The sequence below is a fragment of the Pleurodeles waltl genome, chromosome 10 (genome assembly GCF_031143425.1).
Source record: "Pleurodeles waltl isolate 20211129_DDA chromosome 10, aPleWal1.hap1.20221129, whole genome shotgun sequence".
Classification (NCBI taxonomy): Eukaryota; Metazoa; Chordata; class Amphibia; order Caudata; family Salamandridae; genus Pleurodeles; species Pleurodeles waltl.
The window spans coordinates 862237432-862254882 of NC_090449.1; the positions used below are offsets into that span (position 1 = coordinate 862237432).

A 17451-nucleotide genomic window follows, 5' to 3' on the forward strand; every position below is an offset into this window, starting at 1 on the left:
TGCTTCTGATCCTGGGGAGTGCAAGGTCACAGTCTCTCAGGTGGGTGTCATACCCACTGGATTTGCATGGGGCAGGCCGCACAACAGCCCATGGAGGCAGGACTACAGACTGTCCGCCGGCGGTGGCGGCCGCTCACTCGTGGTGGTGGTGGTGGTGCTGCTGCTGGTGGTGGTGGGGGGAGGCTCCTCCAGCCCATCACCTGCAGCCTCGGACGGCTGCCCACTGGTGGTGGTGGTGCTGCTGATGCTGGTGGGGGGAGGCTCCAGGCCATCCCTTGCAGCTTCGGACGGCTGCACCACCATGATTGGTGGCAGGGGCTCCGACTGAGTCCCAGCACCAGGCCTCTTGTCCTTTCTGCCTGTTGGTGCAGGCCCCTTGCCCTTCCTGGCAGCAGCTGGGGATTCCTCCTTCCCCTTCCTGGCAGTAGCTGGGGATTCCTCCTTGCCCTTCCTGGCAGCAGCTGGAGATTCCTCCTTGCCCTTCCTGGCAGCAGCTGGGGATTCCTCCTTGCCCTTCCTGGCAGCAGCTGGGGTGGCACCTTGACCTTCCTGGCAGCAGCTGGGGGTGGTACCTTGACCTTCCTGGCAGCACTTAGGCCAGGCACCATTTCCGTGTGGCTGGCTGGTGGCCTGGCTTCTTTACCACCACGAATTGCTGTGCAAACTACTTGGTCCGTGGACTGGGTAGCTGAGGTGCTTGCCTTGGTTTTACACACCCTGGCCAGACGTGAAGGATGGGGGGTTAGGGAAGAGATCATTGGTGGACAGGAAAAGCTTTTTAGGGACATTTGGGTGGGAAGACGGAGAAGGTTTGGAAGTTGAGGGAGTGGATGTAGGAGGTGTCTGTCTGCTGAGTTTGGGTGCAGGTGCATGGGCTGGATGCTGTTGTGAGGTGGATGGCTGTTGGATGTCTGAGTGCTTGCGTTTGTGTATCTTGGGAGGGGGGGCACAGACACAGTGGGAGAGGACACAGGGGACGTGAGCATGGATGTTGGGGTGGTGACTGCCAGTGAGGTGTGTGTTCTGATAGGTGTGCTGGTGATGGAGGTAATGGATGAGGATGTTGTGCATGCAGGTGTGAGTGTAGACTCAACTGGGAGGGAGGTGGAGGACGAGAAGGAGGGGGCCACAGTGGAGGCAGTGGATGTTGGTATGTTTGCATCTGAATGGTGTTTGTGTGAGTGCCTATGGGATGATGTGTGGTGCTTGTGTTTGCCATGTCCAATCTTGTGTGTTGTCCTGTGTGCATGCTCGTCTGTCTATGTGCTTGGGATAGGTTTGGGTTGAGGGGAACGGGATTGGGCAGAGGAAGTTGGAGGGGGAGGGTGGAAACAGGGACAATGGCTGCCATCAGAGAGGAGGCCAGAGCCTATTTTGATTTCTGTTGGGCCGCCAAGCCTGTGTAAATGCCCACCAGAAATGCATTGGTCTGTTTCATTTGGGCTGCCAGCCCCTGGATGGCATTCACAATGGCTGACTGCCCAACAGAGATGGATCTCAGGAGGTCAATAGCCTCCTCACTCAGGGCAGCAGGGCTCACTGGGATAGGGCCTGAGGTGCCTGGGGCGAAGGAGATGCCCACCCTCCTGGGTGAGCGGGCACGGGCAACTCGCTGAGGGGCTGCTGGGAGGGCGGCGCTGGTACGGGGTAGCAGCTGTAGCTGGGGTGGGCACAGAGGTGTCTGCCACCACCAGGGAGCTTCCATCAGAGGAGGTATCCGTGTCCGAACTGTCCCCTCCAGTCCCTGCTGTGGTGCTCCCCTCGCCCTCTGTCCCACTGGTGCCTTCAACGTCAGTGGACTCTGCCTCCTGGGTCCTGTTGGATGCAGCTCCCTCCGTCGCCGGTGCCTCTGCTCCTCCGCCGGATGATGCTAATGCACATAAGGACAGGATGACAAAACAAAAAGAGTGGGGGAGAGACAAAGGATACACTTGGTCAATGGTTGCACTAACACCACCGTTGGCGTACATACCACCCTCACACAGGGACCAGCCCTACGCACTATGCAATGCACTAGCAGTAACAATGCTAGTCACCAGGGCATGGGGAGGAACACATACCGCCAACTGCAGCATACCTGGGACCCACACAGCCCTGCCCAGTAGTGGATGCCTACTAGCTAGGTTGGAGGGTTTTCCCATCAGAACCCTGGCCAACATGGGACCTACTCTGCTATGTCAGGCCTGGTCTAGGGGCACTCACAGACACACATCCCCCACCCGGATACCACCCCACCAGGCGTACGTTGTAATGATGGGCACTGTACTCACCCCCTTGTGGCTGCTGTGATGTCCTCAGTTGCCCATCCAGCTCCAGATACGCCACCGCCAGAAAGTGGGCCATCGGGGTCAGGTTTCGACAGGCACCCCTTCGTCGTTGCGAGGCCATTCCCAGCTGGGCTTCTGCCGTCTTCCGTGCCCAGCGTCTCGGGTCCTCCCACCTTTTCTGACAGTGGGTGCTCCGCCTGCCGTAGACCACCAGGGTCCGCACGTCCTTTGCAGTGGCACCATATACCCTTCTTTTGATGGGCGCTGACCTGCAGAGGAAACATACACACGGAAAGGTATTCGTTAGACCCTCCTGCCTGTTACACTCATGGCCCACCATAGCCTTCCCATCCCCTTTCGCAAAGACATGGCCCAGCATACATGCTGCACGCAGGCCAGGGCCCATCCACTAACCCCCCCCCCCCACACGAGGCCTTCATACACAGCACTCCACGCATTCATGCCCCATGCCTCGTGCTCACAGTGTACTCACCTGTTGGTCTGGGGCCCATACAGCAGTCAGTACTGGGGTAGGACCCCATCCACTAGCCTCTCCAACTCCGCCGAGGGGAAGGCAGGGGCCCTTTTCCCAGTCACACAGGCCATGGTAGGTTCCAGACACAGGTCACAGCAGCACATGCAGTGTAGGTCCTCTCCTGTTGAAGGTCAGGTAGCAAGTGAGTGAACAGATAGAAAATGGCAGTGACGTCCGCGGCGGTGCATACCGTCACTGCCGGCGTACATCACCATTGGCCACTGTAACCCATAGGGCCCAATTATAACCAATGAGGAGTTGCACGGCGGCTCCCGACCGCCTACTGCAGCAGCGCACAGCGTCAGCGGAATTACCTCACTTCCACCTGTCCCTCCATACAGGACAGGTGGACGCCATTTTGGGGGAGGGGCAGTGCATGCAACATAACTGCGTCACATATCACAATTGTACATACAGGACATATGCCAGTAATACGTTTAAAATTCACATCATGAATTGAACTGTAGTGGCTACAATATACATTTTATGACCGGCTCCTCACTCTTTTGCCCCATAGATTGCAACCGCAGCGGATGAATAGGAGATGGAGACATCCCCCGTGTACAGACATGTGCAGCTCCATTGTTTTCCCCCAGGTGGAGGATTTGCCAACGGTGAAGGCTGACTTCTATGCAATGTGACATATCCCCAACATAATTGGCAAAATTAACAGATATTCAGAAATCAAAAATGTTTTCACTCGATAAATGTGCAGATGGTGTGTTTGGCAGACCAGTACATCTCCCACGTCAATGCTAAGTATCCTGGGTCCGTGCAATATGCCTTTATCCTGAGGGATAGCAGCATCCCAAATGTGATGACCCAACTACAGAGGCACCGTGTGTGGCTAATAGGTGAGTCCTGGTTCCCACCCAGTGGATGTTGGTATATGGGTATGGTGTGGGCCATAAGGGATAGTGTGTGGCTAACAGTTGTCCCTCGATATTTGCAGGTGACTCAGGTTACCCTAACCTATCATGGCTACTGACCTCTGTGAGGAATCTCAGGACAAGGGCTGAGGAACGTTACAGTGAGGCACATGGGCGAACAAGAAGGATTATTGAACGTAACTTGGGCCTCCTGAAGGCCTCCATCTGACTGGTGGATCCATGTGCTACTCACCCAAGAAGGTCTGCCAGATAATTGTGGCATGCTTCGTGTTGTATAACCTTGCCTTGAGACGCCGTGTGCCTTTTCTGCAGGAGGAGGAGGCTGGAGATGGCCATGTGGCATCAGTGGACCCTGTGGACAGTGAAGATGAGGAGGCAGATGATGAGGATGAGGACAACAGATCTGCAGTGATTAGACAATACTTCCAAAGTCACACAGGTAAGACAGTGTTACTTCACATTTCATTGTCAGTTTTTTGTTTCACATTGTCAGTGGCAGGCTGTGATTTCCCACTTCTATGCCCACTCACTGTACCCTTTGGCAACTCTTTTTGCAGATGTTGGTGCCCCACTATTGCTCCTGGTGTTGTCACTGCAGCCAACTACATGTCTAGCCTATGTTAACATTACTGTACAGTTGAATTGCAATGTTTAAACCTTGATAAATTAATACATTCTTCAATCGTTTGATATACTCCATACTTGTATTTTTTCAAATTGTGTTTATTGCAGTGCTAGGGGGAGCAGTGGCAGTTCAAGGTGGACAGGGTGACAGAGTGGGACACAAGGGTGACAATCAAGAGAGTCTTATTTCCTGATGGGATCTTGGCAATAGTCTCTGGCTTGTGCCTGGATCGCAGGGAACAGTTTGAGGGGTGGTTGTCCTTCTGCAGGGGGAAGAGTGCTGGTGGCTGCTTGGTCCTGTGGCGTGGCCTCCTGTCCACTAGTGGCAGGGGAGGTGGAGGGCTGTTCAGTAGTCTGGCTAGTAGCAGGGTCCCGCTGGTGTGACACTGCCTCTCTCATAATGTTGGTCATGTCTGCCAGCACCCCTGCAATGGTGACAAGGGTCGTGTTAATGGCCTTCAAGTCCTCCCTGGTCCCCTGGTACTGTCCCTCCTGCAGCCACCTGTTCTCCTGCACGTTGTCCAGTATCTGGCCCATCGTGTCCTGGGAATGTTGGTATGCTCCCAGGATCTCTGTGAGTGCCTCCTGGAAAGTCGGTTCCCTGGGCCTGTTCTCCCCCCTGGCGCACAGAAGTCTTTCCAGCTTCCCTGTTGTCCTGTGCCTCTGTGCCCTGAACCTTGTGCCCACTGCCACTGACCCCAGGTCCCTGATTGTCCTGGGTTTGTGGTATGCCCTAGAGTCCCTGTAGTGGTGGACACACTGCTGATTGACGTGTCCTGGGGACGGAGGTATGGGCACACCGGGTGGGTGCTGTCGTGGTGTTTCCTGAGGGAGGGGGCTCTGTGGTGGTGTGTGACTGTGGCTGGGTAACCGATTGTCCGGAAGTCCCTGATGGGCCAGGTTGGACATCCAGATCCAGGCGACCAGAGTCACTGTCATCACTGTATGCCTCTTCTGTGGGGTGGTACCTCTTCTCCGGTAACATTAGCTGGGATACCTTTGAGGATGTAAGTGCAGTGTTAGTGTTTCTGTGTGTGACATATTGTGCATGGATGGGTTGCCCTCTATGGTTGTTTTTGCCCTGGCCTCTTTCACTTGTGTACGTTGGTGTATGGTGGGATAGCTGATTCTCTCTATAGTGCATGCTTTAGTGAGAGGTGTCCATGCAGGTCTGTGAGTGGTGTCTATGCATTGGTGGTGCATGCAGAGCTTGGCATAGGGATGAGTGAGATGTGTGATGGTGGGGTGTGTGGGTAGGGGTGGAGTGATGGTAGTGAGGGTGGGGTTATGTGATGGCATGCAGGTAGGGGTTGATAGAAATAGAAAGTTGACTTACCAGAGTCCAGTCCTCTTGCTACTCCTGCCAGACCCTCAGGATGCATGATTGCCAAGACTTACTCCTCCCATGTTGATAGTTGTGGGGAATGAGGTAGGGGTCCACCGCCAGTCCTCTGTACAGCGAGTTGGTGTCTTGCTGCAGTGGAACGTACCTTCCCCTGTAGGTCGTTCCACCTCATCCTGATGTCATCCCTTGTTCTGGGGTACTGTCCCACAGCGTTGACCCTGTCCATGATCCTCCGCCATAGCTCCATCTTCCTTGCAATGGATATTTGCTGCACCTTTGCTCCAAATAGCTATGGCTCTACCTTGGTGATTTCCTCCACCATGACCCTTAGCTCCACCTCAGAGAATCTGGGGTGTCGTTGTGGTGCCATGGGTGTTGTGTGAGTATTGTGGGTGAGGGTGTGTAGGGTGATGTGTTGGGGTGTGTGTTGTGAGGTGCATGGGTGGTATATAGGTGATGGTGGTATGTGGCTCTGGTTGTGTGCCAATGATTTGTATTTGTAAAGGGTTGTGGGTAGTGTGGGTGTGTGCTTTATAGTGGTGTAGGTGTGTGGGTGTGTTGTGTGTATGGGTGTCAGGCGTGTGTTGTTTGAATTGTCCAATGTGGTGGTGTTTTGTTTTTGTGTGTGTGTGTGTGTGTGTGTGTGTATTTTGAGTGCAGTAGTATGTACCACCAATGGTTTACCCAGGTGAATGTCAGCCGTGGTGATTCGTGCGTCACAATGTGGTGGGCGTTGTTCTGTTGGCATAACGGTGTGGGTTTTGATTCCGCCAGTTTATCACTGACCTTTGGTGTGTTGGACTTGTGGCTGTATTGTGACGGTTTGGTGTGTGTCATAATATGGTGAACGGATATCCACCGCTGCGGCAGTATGTTGGCGGCAGTCAGCATGGCGGTAAGTGGGATTAACAGCCAATGTCATAATGAGGGCCTAAATTTGGCCAAATCTTGCCACCCCACCAGGTTTCCGAAATAAACTTTAGCCAATGTTGGCCTTCCCAGGCATGTCAGAGAGTCAAGGAAAAATCCCAAAAGATCAATGTCCTGTTCTCCAAAAGCCGTGGGAGTAGCATCTGTTTGTTGAAGAATAAAATCCTCACCCCAGTGCTGATAGAAACAATAAAGTGGTTACTAGGGCACCTGAATCAGCCATCGTATTGAGAGAAACCTTCCCAATAGTAACCTCACACGAAGGTCCCTTGACAGTGCCCCTGATTGCCGGAAATATTGACTTGAATATTGAGATTAACTTTAGACAAATTTGAAGTGTAACCATCCACCTCAACTTCCACACTGTTAACCTTGACGGAAGGTTTTCCACTCTTGCATTCACTCTGAAGATGGCCCAACGTCTTGCATTTGACGCATCATTTACCTATGGCAGGAAAATTGACATTATTTCCTAAATGAGATTTAGAACTACATCTATAACAAAAACTTTGACCCTTTTTTTTTTTAACATTTTTGATAGATTTAACTTTCATCGATTTAGCACAAACAGAATATTCCTCAGAACAAGAATAAACATTGACATGTGGATTTGACGTATGTTCCAGTGCTATGAGTTTGTTTTAAACAATTGACGGTTCTTTTGATTTCGCAACATCAATAACTTCAGCCAAAGTGGGGTTTCTACAATTTAGCAAGTTCTCCTCGCAGCTGAAATGACGGCATAAAAGGGACACTTTTCTAGTGTGCTCATATGTGGTTGTATCAGTGGGCACTAAAGAATTCTCAATGATGCAGATCCACTGCTTCCAAGGAACAGGAGTTTTCCCTGAATTTTGTAGCAATAGGGAAATTTGGACAGGAATCTGACTAAAGGCCATGGCTAAAATAAGATGTTGAAATAAATTCCAAAAAGAACCTGCAAGCAGTAGGAAAAAGCAGCAATCGGGGGCACTCACATGGAAATTAGAACTGTTCAAAAACAATTGAAAACGGAAGCAAGTGTATTAAGATACAAATGATTAGCCACAAGTAAAATTACCTTGTTAAGAACCAATCTGGGTGCTCCTGTCAATTGGCCAATAGGGGAGCTTCTAAGACTACTGTGCCGCGGTCATCGTTGTGTGGTTGTAGTGTCATCAAAATGCTTTTTTCGCAAAAGGCCTGGAGACTCATGACAGCCAAGTGAGCTTTGGACAGGAGCTGACCCCAAGCAGGTGCTAAGGAGCATTTCAACAGAAAAAGTAGAGCCGCAAATGCCCAGAGCCGTTGCAGCCAACAACCGAGAGGCGTGATCCTGAAGGAAGTGACAGACTAAGTGAAGTCAGAGGCAGTGAATGGAAGGTCAAGAACGAGAAGAATTTCAGCGATCCAGCCAGGATGGGCACCCAGGAGAAGGATATCTTTGTGCCAAATGTGGGTAAGAAGAGCGACCTTGAAGGAAACTTGTGAAAGCAAGTTTATTTGCACCAAAGGAGCACATATCTAGTGCTCATCACTCCTGAACAGTCCTCAGCAAGTTGGCAAATCTACTGGTTAGAATCTCCAGGTGCTTCAGAGCTGAGCATGGAACCCACATCAAATGACAACTGCACACGAGGCATTAAACAGGTAAGTACATAGGTATGACTATCATTAAGAGGCGGCCTATTATTGCAGTGTTGACAATAACTGGTTGCAACCATTCGAGGTTGTGTAAGCTTGCCTTCTGAGGCACGGCTAGTGTACAGTTGGTTTGCTACATGGACCCAGGTAGGTTGGGGTCAGACTGAAGGCTCAATAGCTCAAAGCCTTATCCTTCATCTTGTAGTTTGAGCAGCTGGGAATACCTCCTCCACCTTTTTTTATTTTGTACTAATAAGATAGCTCAGTGGGCTATAACAGCTTTCTTAGAGATCTGTGGGTAACATCATCATACCATAAACAGGTGCACTCCAATTGTTGTAAGAATTAACTTTCACAGGTACATTACTTTACATTAATTTCTTAACTGCACAAAGAATGCCATCATACTGCACAGAATTTGGGATAGCAGTTACAAAACATGTAGGAAGCCTTTATGCAGATACGTATAGGTATGTGAATGTGAGCAGAATAAAGTGAAATAAATACAAACACGAGTTTATGTGCAGATTACTCAGAATTTCATGCTTTGATGTTGGTAAAATGAGTACCATTAAAGTGGGTGGGAATAAACCACGTTAAATATCAGAAGAGCTAGGAAACATCTCGCCTGATTAGGTTACATGGGACTCTGCTATAAGCATTTAGGGCCATATATATACAAAAATTGTGTTTGCGGTTACCAAGTAGCGAATTGTTGCAGTCCGCTGTTTGGTAATTGCAAACAACAATAAAAAAAATTGTGTTTTACACATTATGCAATTCCCAGTGGATCGCAAATAGACCTACCTCATGAATTTACAAAAAGAACAAGTGATGGACGGAATGCTGAACAATGTCAAACATTCACCCCCAGTACAGAGATCTGGCCCTAAATCCATTGTTTTTTGCTGCCCATCCCATTCCAGTTTGGACCCAGCCATATTCAAATCAGTCTTGGCCCTGTACCCCATAGGAATAGTCCAGCCCGAACTGCCAAGCCAGGTCCTCCCTGGACTGGAAACAAGCATCCTAGGACCCATTTCAGGGTATCACCCTGTATCAGCTAGGCTAGCTTGATTCCAGTGACATAGGGAGCACGGGACCCACATCTAGGCATACCCTTCCTACGTGGGGCAGCAAATGCAAAAAGAACAAGTGATGGATGGAATGCTGAACAATGTCAAACATTCACCCCCAGTACAGAGATCTGGGCCTAAATCCATCTTTTTTTACTACCCATGCCGTTCCAGTTTGGACCCAGCCATATGCAAATCAGTCTTGATCCTGTTCCCCATGGAAACAGTCCAGCCCGAACTGCCAGTGGGAAGGGTATGCCCAGACGTGGGTCCCTTGCTCACTGTGCCACTGGATTCAAGCTAGCCTGGCTGATGAAGGGTGATACCCTGAAACCGGTCCCAGGATGCTTGTTTCCGGTCCAAGGAGGACCTGGCTTGGCAGTTCGGGCTGGACTGTTCCCATGAGGAACAAGGTCAAGACTGATTTGCATATGGCTGTGTCCAACCTGGGGTGGCATGGTTAGCAAAAGAACGATGGATTAAACCCATATCTGTGACTCGGGGTTAGTGTTTGCATTGTTCAGCACTCCGTCCATCATCCTTTTGTGTTGCTAAAGTTGCCCTAAGTGGGAAGGGTATGCCCAGACGTGGGTCCCTTGCTCACTGTGCCACTGGATTAAAGCTGGCCTGGCTGATGAAGGGTGATACCCTGAAACCGGTCCAAGGATGCTTGTTTCCGGTCCAAGGAGGACCTGGCTTGGCAGTTCGGGCTGGACTGTTCCCATGAGGAACAGGGTCAAGACTGATTTGCATATGGCTGTGTCCAACCTGGGGTGGCATGGTGAGCAAAAGAATGATGGATTAAACCCAGATCTGTGACTCGGGGTTAGTGTTTGCATTGTTCAGCACTCCGTCCATCATCCTTTTGTGTTGCTAAAGTTGCCCTAAGTGGGAAGGGTATGCCAAGACGTGGGTCCCTTGCTCACTGTGCAACTGGATTCAAGCTAGCCTGGCTGATGAATGGTGATACCCTGAAACCAGTCCCAGGATGCTTGTTTCCGGTCCAGGGAGGACCTGGCTTGGCAGTTCGGGCTGGACTGTTCCCATGAGGAACAGAGTCCAGACTGATTTGCATATGGCCAGGTCCAACCTGGGGTGTCATGGTGAGCAAAAGAACGATGGATTAAACCCAGATCTGTGACTGGGGGTGAGTGTTTGCATTGTTCAGCACGCCGTCCATCATCCTTTTGTGTTGCTAAAGCTACCTCATGAATATTCATGAGGTAGGTGTCAATTTGCAACCCATTGGGTATCTCAAAAATCACAGTGATGGTGGCCTACTGGGGTCAGCAGACCACCATGTCTGTGATTGCTTTTCAGTAAAGCAATCTTTTTTTAAATACTGCCTGTTTACCTGAAAGGAAAACAGATGTGTTTCAAAAAGAAAAATGAAAAGTTTTCGTTTCATTTTTAAGAATAGGCAATGGTCCGTTGGTCCACTGCCTGCCCTTAAAAAATGTTTTTACAAACATTCGCAAAGGGGAAGGGGTCTTTTGCTCTTCTTGAAGTAGATGGTAAAATGGGAATATTTTGCGACCACATTTTGGCCGCAAACCTTTCCTACATACCACTGCGATTTGGTACTAGGAAGGGACACCCTAAACGCACCCATTCCTAATATCGCATTGCACACCCAATTTGTGAATCGGTAATATGTTACCCAATCGCAAATAGGGCTTTGTACATTTAAAAATACTTTTTGCATTTGCAAAGGGCCAATTCTGTGAATCAGCCCTTTTGCAACCACAAAAACGATTTGTACATGTGGCCCATAATTCCTGTTTTATCCCAAACAGGTGTACCTCAGCTATCATGAGTCATGCAACAAAAAACAGGGTTTATTAGTGTTAATATACACTTTATACATTCATGTTATCTAGTGTTGTAGGACATACATTGTTTCATCCAAACAGTCACATGTGAACATGGTAACTCCAGTAGTTACAAACAGGCATTTTTGTGTACTTACTGGTGCAAAACAAGCTAGAACAGCTTTTAGTTAGTCATGTTTCATATTTTGTTTGATTGCAACTTTAGAAGCCATATATCCATTAGCAAATAGTAGTACAATGTTTCTCAAAAGTCACTGTGCCAAACAGGTCAATCAAGTGAGAGAACCATCATCGTCATAATTCACTTTCGGGTAGCAGGTTAGCTTGAGTATCAAGCCTAATTTTGCCTTCATGGACCTATGAATTGGCACAGATTCTACGCTGTAACAGGTTTACGTGACTGGGTATAACAGCAAAGCCAGTATGAAGTTCACTGACAAAAAGGCAATTAACATTTTTGCAAAGGTGACATTTATCAGAGAAAGGGTGTGAGTGGTGGGCATGGGGAACAGTCAGGCAAACGTGGGCATATTTTCAGCACGCACCAAAAAGCCATTTCTTGTGTTGTAAACCCATGTGACAATAAGGCCTGTCCTATTTTGTGCTATTTGAAGTTCTTTGCTTAAGACTACTTGAAGTGGCCATTCTGGACAACTTGACCATCACAAGTGATGTCACCAAGTAGGTGGATTTCGTTTTCATTCAGATTGTTACTGAGAGGGTTTATTGGGATTGGTAGATTGGTTAGGGGCACAGATCATCTGACCATGGATCTAAGAAACAGTTTAACAACATCTGTGCTGTGTAAATTAGAGGGTTTGTGATCAAGGACACAGCTGTGTTTTAGTCCCTTGCTGCTAAACAGATGTGGAGATAGGAGATTGCTCCTATACAACCTGATGGTCACCGAAGTGTGCTTGTACAGCTACTCCAGTACATTCAGCAACCAGGGTTCAATGTCCCAGCCAGCATGGCTGCTTATTCGCTACATGATGAAAGCTATAGGCTATTCTACAAGGCAGACCTGTAAATTAAGGCTCTTGATGTATACTGGTTTATGTGCCACAAGATCACAGTAATATTTTGAACTGTTGAACCTTCTGCCCTAAAACCTAAGTTCTCGTTAGATGACGGCTTTTTAATTGGGTCAGGAGTGAAGCACAACGTTTGGCCTCAACCTTGATCAAAGTACCTTTCTTGCAGTTTGGACAATGAATTAACCCTTTCCAGTCTCTGTAATAACTTTGAATAACTGGGATGAAAAGACGTAGACAAATATCACTGCCAACTTTAATCAGATTCATGGGGACCCCATTCTGTCCAAGCACTACAAAGGTCTTTGCTTTAGTCACTAGCTTTATTTTTAGCATGGGAAACAGTATCAATGTAAATATGGTTTCTGTGATCTATCCAAACAAATAAAGGCGTCCCACTTTAGATTGCACCACCTGAAAAGACTTCCGCCATTTTGCCTCTCAGTATGACATTTTTACCACACATTTCAATTTGGAGAAGCTCTTTTTAATGGCACACACCTCTTGCTGGTTCGGAAGGTTATTTGATATACACTGTAGCTGAGATTTCTCTTTTTTAGTTCTACGTTCTGAGGTAAACCATTTCTTGTTTTGTTTCCTCTCCTGTATATGGCCATCAAAATACACTCTTCTTAACTCCTTCAAAAAAGGCCTCCAAATAGTTCAAAATCCAGTCCTTATGGCATGCTAACCCTTTTACGATGTCCTCTTTAAATCCAACCAAAACATTACAGACATTCTCTTGTACTGTGTTTGGATATTAACCATGACTCACTCAGACGCGTGCACACGCCCTTAATCTGTAAACGAAAAACACAGTGTCATTAGTTCGCATAATTATTTCATTTGAAAAAGCAAAGCGCATTTAACGTGTTCAGAAAACGATGGCAAACTCATTTTTTTAAAAGCCAAAAACTATTGAACCCTCAATAGTAGTTGTAAAACGTCTACCATGGAAACGCCTCAAACACACCTATTCCAACCCATGGAAGGTGTTGGGGGTGGAATTGAGGCATTATCGGAGCATTAGAATACGACTTATGGATTCCCCTTATCATATCTTATTTCTGTACCCTCAGCCCTGACCCCGAAGTTACTGTTGTCACTGGTACCAGTAGGCAGAGTTAATAGGAATTACTATAGAGACCGACTCATGAGGCTTGCAGTGCCAAACAGCAGATGCGATTATACCCTATTAAACTATACTCATTGTATCTACCTTGGCCTGCATAGTTGCAGACGTGTGACATGCAGGATCTACAGAAATCTCCGTAGTGGACACGTGATTCAGCCCTAGTGTGACTATGTGCATTACCTTCGCCCAACTATTCAATGCCTTTCTCCGTTGCTCTCCGTTTTACTGATTTGCTTCTTTCTGTTCGCCTCATTCAAAGTCCCAATTGTCCTGGTACCGCTCCTTTGTTAGTATTTTTACACTGTCTGTGGTCTTATTTGCAGCAAAAACTGAAGGAAGGCAGGGGCAAAGAGAGAGCTGAGGCAGAGTGGGGGCATCGACTGACGAGCAGCACCAGGCACTAGCCTGATAAGGCTGTTCGGTTGTCTTAACCTATTGTCACCATTGAACCTTTATGATCACCGAACTAGTAGGTCTATTATTTGTTCTGAGATCAGGGTGCTGGGACAACCATCTCCAATCGGTGCGTCTGCTCTCTTTGACGCCTTCCTCCACCATCTTCATCATCATACAAATACCAAGTGGCTAGGGTCGCCCACCTGAATGTTGATAAAAATTGTCAGGATTTGCACGTCACTGTCCATATGTCCCCCAGTTACCGTTAAGCTTCCAGACGTTTTTGCTGCATCAAAGAGGGCAAAATCAATGGGGCGCCTTTAGTGCGTGCATTGTTTATGGTGGTTTCATATCAAGAAAAGTGCTAGTTTATCATGCTTCTCATATTTTTTATAAGTGCAAAACAAACACAAATAATGTATACATACCAAAGCCTGATATGTTATGGAAACTGTTCCTGATGATTCCCATCTTCCTTCCCAATCAAAAAGTAGCACACTCTTTTAAAAGTGTAAGCATTTTAAATGTGTAACTGTGACTAATTTCCAGATTTATCTTTTATTAATGTATCAATTTATGTTGTTTTACGTTCACCAGCAGACAAAAAATGGAAAATCATCTATTTGAATCCCGAGAGGAGCGGACATTTCAGTATCAGGACACCCTTCCTCCTCTTCCTGTACCCTCCCTGGAGGAATCTTTACAGAAATATCTTGATTCAGGTATTTTGCAAAATGAGGCTGTAATAACTATGGAGAGAGAACATCCCAAAGATTGGGTGTTCATTATTGGCACACCCTTATATTCAGTTATCACATATGAACCACTGACATGGTGGGATAGTAGAAAACTTTGTGGTATTTGTTTGCTTTATACCATCATTATCTTTTCTCAAATGGAAGATATGTGACAACACGTTGTTAGCTTGAATGTTTAGGATTGTTTATAATTATGATAACGCGTTCCTTTATGATAAATTATTACATATTAGGACTCGTTTTAGGTCAATGAATCTTTTGACCCTGTTGAGAGACTCCTTAGGACGAGATAACTAATCAACATATCAATCAATACGTTAATAATATCATAAGTACTTATCACAACAATGCATTTTACCTTAGTCAATGACATTTAATTAAACTCAAGACACCACCATGACCTTTCAGTCATGAATAACCACACCAGTTTAGTATAATTTTAGTGATATTTATTCACTATTGCTTACAATACTACTAGCAAGTTTATTAATCTCAAAACCAATAAGCACAATAACATAGTCGCAATATGGCAACTCTGATAAGATTTCATCAAAGCAAGAATCACAAACATCAGAACGTAGCAAGGCGTGAACATAAGCTATCCTTAGCAGAATATCGTTAACAAAGCATTAATTCCGTCATTTGTCTATTTGCGTCAGTTTGGTGAACCCTCTCAACCAACCTCTAATTAGCATTGGCATGTTGGGCTTCATGCAAAACAATTTAATAACACCAATTTGGAAACCATCTAGCTAAAGTCTCCGTCAAAAGAAAAGCAGTTGGTACCTAGAAAGGAAAAGCAAACAATCACAATTTCATTGCCATATAGTTACCCTCCAAGGTTTGGGTCAGCACTCAGGTTCAGTCTTCGTCTTCAGGACATCAGTTGATTCGCCATCAGTCAGGAACTCAGCTCAGGCAGGAAGGACAAAGGGGCACTTCCCTCATAAGGAGGTAAAGTGTAAAGGGCAATAATTATTCTAAGTAAAATCAGCAAGTCACCAAACAGAGTGACAAAGTTTCTGGATCATATCATCAGAATTTCCCTAACCAAAATCTAAGTAACTCCCCGTGTCATAGGTTTTTATCCCTTTTTCATTCTACATTCCCCTAAAATCTAATTGGTCAAGGGGTTGCACCCCACTATCTTTAACCAATTAAATTTACATTATGTCATTGAATCTTTCACCCCGCATCAGTTCTCAGGCATTTTATTGGTCCATATGATTGACTTCTTTAGAGGTAGAATGTCCGTTATGATTTCATCCTTTTGTAATTCTTTGTGCATCTTCGGTCAGTAGCTCCATTGTCTGTACCGGTTTGGGTGACCTTGTGTTTAACATTAGTCTACACTGTTGCATTCAGTTAATACATTTCTACAAGCGCGGTGAACTTCATGAGAACGGATCTACTTTAGTTACATTCAGCTTCTAGTTTGAAGAAAAACAAGAGTTCATGTCCTTTAGCAAGTCAGCACACTGCACGTTTAGAAAAACACATTTAATATGAGAGCCAGGCAGCTAGGCCTCGACTAATGCTAACTAAGGCCTAATGATTTATTAGCAGTATTCTAGCAACACAACCTTCTAATAATTAGTGTAAATCACATTTAATATAAGAATTTCATCAACATTAGTCATTTTCATTAGTCCCCTTATACATTGGAGGCCACTCCCCGTGGGCACATTTCAAGCGCACGTTTTAGCAAAATATATTTATACAGTTTCTATGCGGTATTACTATACATTAGTTCATAAGCTTTTCATGTTAATATAGATTGTATAAGCTACGCTCTCTCAATTATATCCCACTCTAAATGAGTGCAACAGCCTCAAAGAAAATGTATCAAGATTACTTATTTTTCGGGGGGAGATGACAGGCAAACCTCTCTGGCTCTCACGAACTGAGCCTCGAACTCGGTCAACATTTGCATACACATGTATGTCATAATCACCACATTGTGAAGTTGAGACCCAGCTCCAGTCCCCCTGGACCCCTTTTCTGGACCCTGATTGCTGGAGGAGTGGTGCGCCACACGGAAGCTTGCTGGGGGCCTAGCAAGGGTCGCCACAGGTGCCATTTATTGGACTGGCCTGGTGGTGTCGGCCCAGCCCCCCTTGAAGTGCTGGGGATTGCGGCATGAGGCTGGATGCCTGTCACACTGCCGCCGACCTGCCCCAGGACCCATGAGGGCTTGGCTTGGCATGACCATCTTGGCACCATGCTGTGCCGCAAGGAGGCAGTTCCAGTGAGGGTTTAGTATGAGCTGACTGCGTGGAGCTCTTGCTGAGCAGCCCATGGGGCCACGTGGGAGAATTTAAAGGACCTCAACCCTCTGGATAAAAACTAAGTTTTCTGGAAACCCCTGCTCAGGTAGACTACATCCTCTGGTCTGGGACTGTGTCGCTTGAGATGTTGCAGCACAGCGGGCAGTACCGATCACCTTTTACAAAGAGTGCCTGACTCTGCTACAACACCAAGACTACAGATCACGGTGAGATGTTTACTTAGGTGCGGCTGGCAGCACCCAGATGACCACTGCTACTTCTATGATCTTTCTACTCTGCATTTCTGTGCTGCCGCATGAGGTTCCCTGTGGTCACTCGTGTGGGGACTGCACATGCCACTTCTGATGCTCTGGGCTGAACTGTGTTGGAGATTAATCCCTGTGAGAAGTGTGAAACCGAAATTGTACCTCCACGCCTGGTTAAGTAAACGTGGGAAACCCGTTGAGGGCACAAGACTGTTGATGCTGGCTCCTGTTTGACACATCAAACTACTTGGGGCAATTGTGTGGCCTGTCCCTCGATGCTGCATTGACCACCAGCCTTCTTTCACAATTAGTGGCCCTCTATGCTGAATACAGAGGACTGTATAGCCCCAACAACTATCAACCCCTCCACTCCTGCCCCCACTTCTGCTAAATAACAGGGCATAATTCTTCAGGAGATCTGAGATTCCAGGGTGGCAATTGAACAATGACTTGGTGCAATCACTACAGATCTA

General features: G+C 47.1%; 1 protein-coding gene across 3 annotated transcripts in view; it reads left to right on the forward strand.

Moving 5' to 3' along the window:
• Positions 1-17451, forward strand: part of LOC138261973 (peroxisomal carnitine O-octanoyltransferase-like) — a 278490-nt gene that overhangs the window by 60051 nt on the left and 200988 nt on the right. For 2 of the 3 annotated variants that reach the window (XM_069211574.1, XM_069211575.1), the window contains exon 2: positions 14285-14409. In XM_069211574.1, coding sequence (XP_069067675.1) covers positions 14295-14409 — 115 coding nt within the window. In that variant the 5' untranslated portion in view covers positions 14285-14294. The remainder of the gene's footprint in view (positions 1-14284; positions 14410-17451) is intronic. The other variant, XM_069211573.1, reaches the window with a different exon arrangement.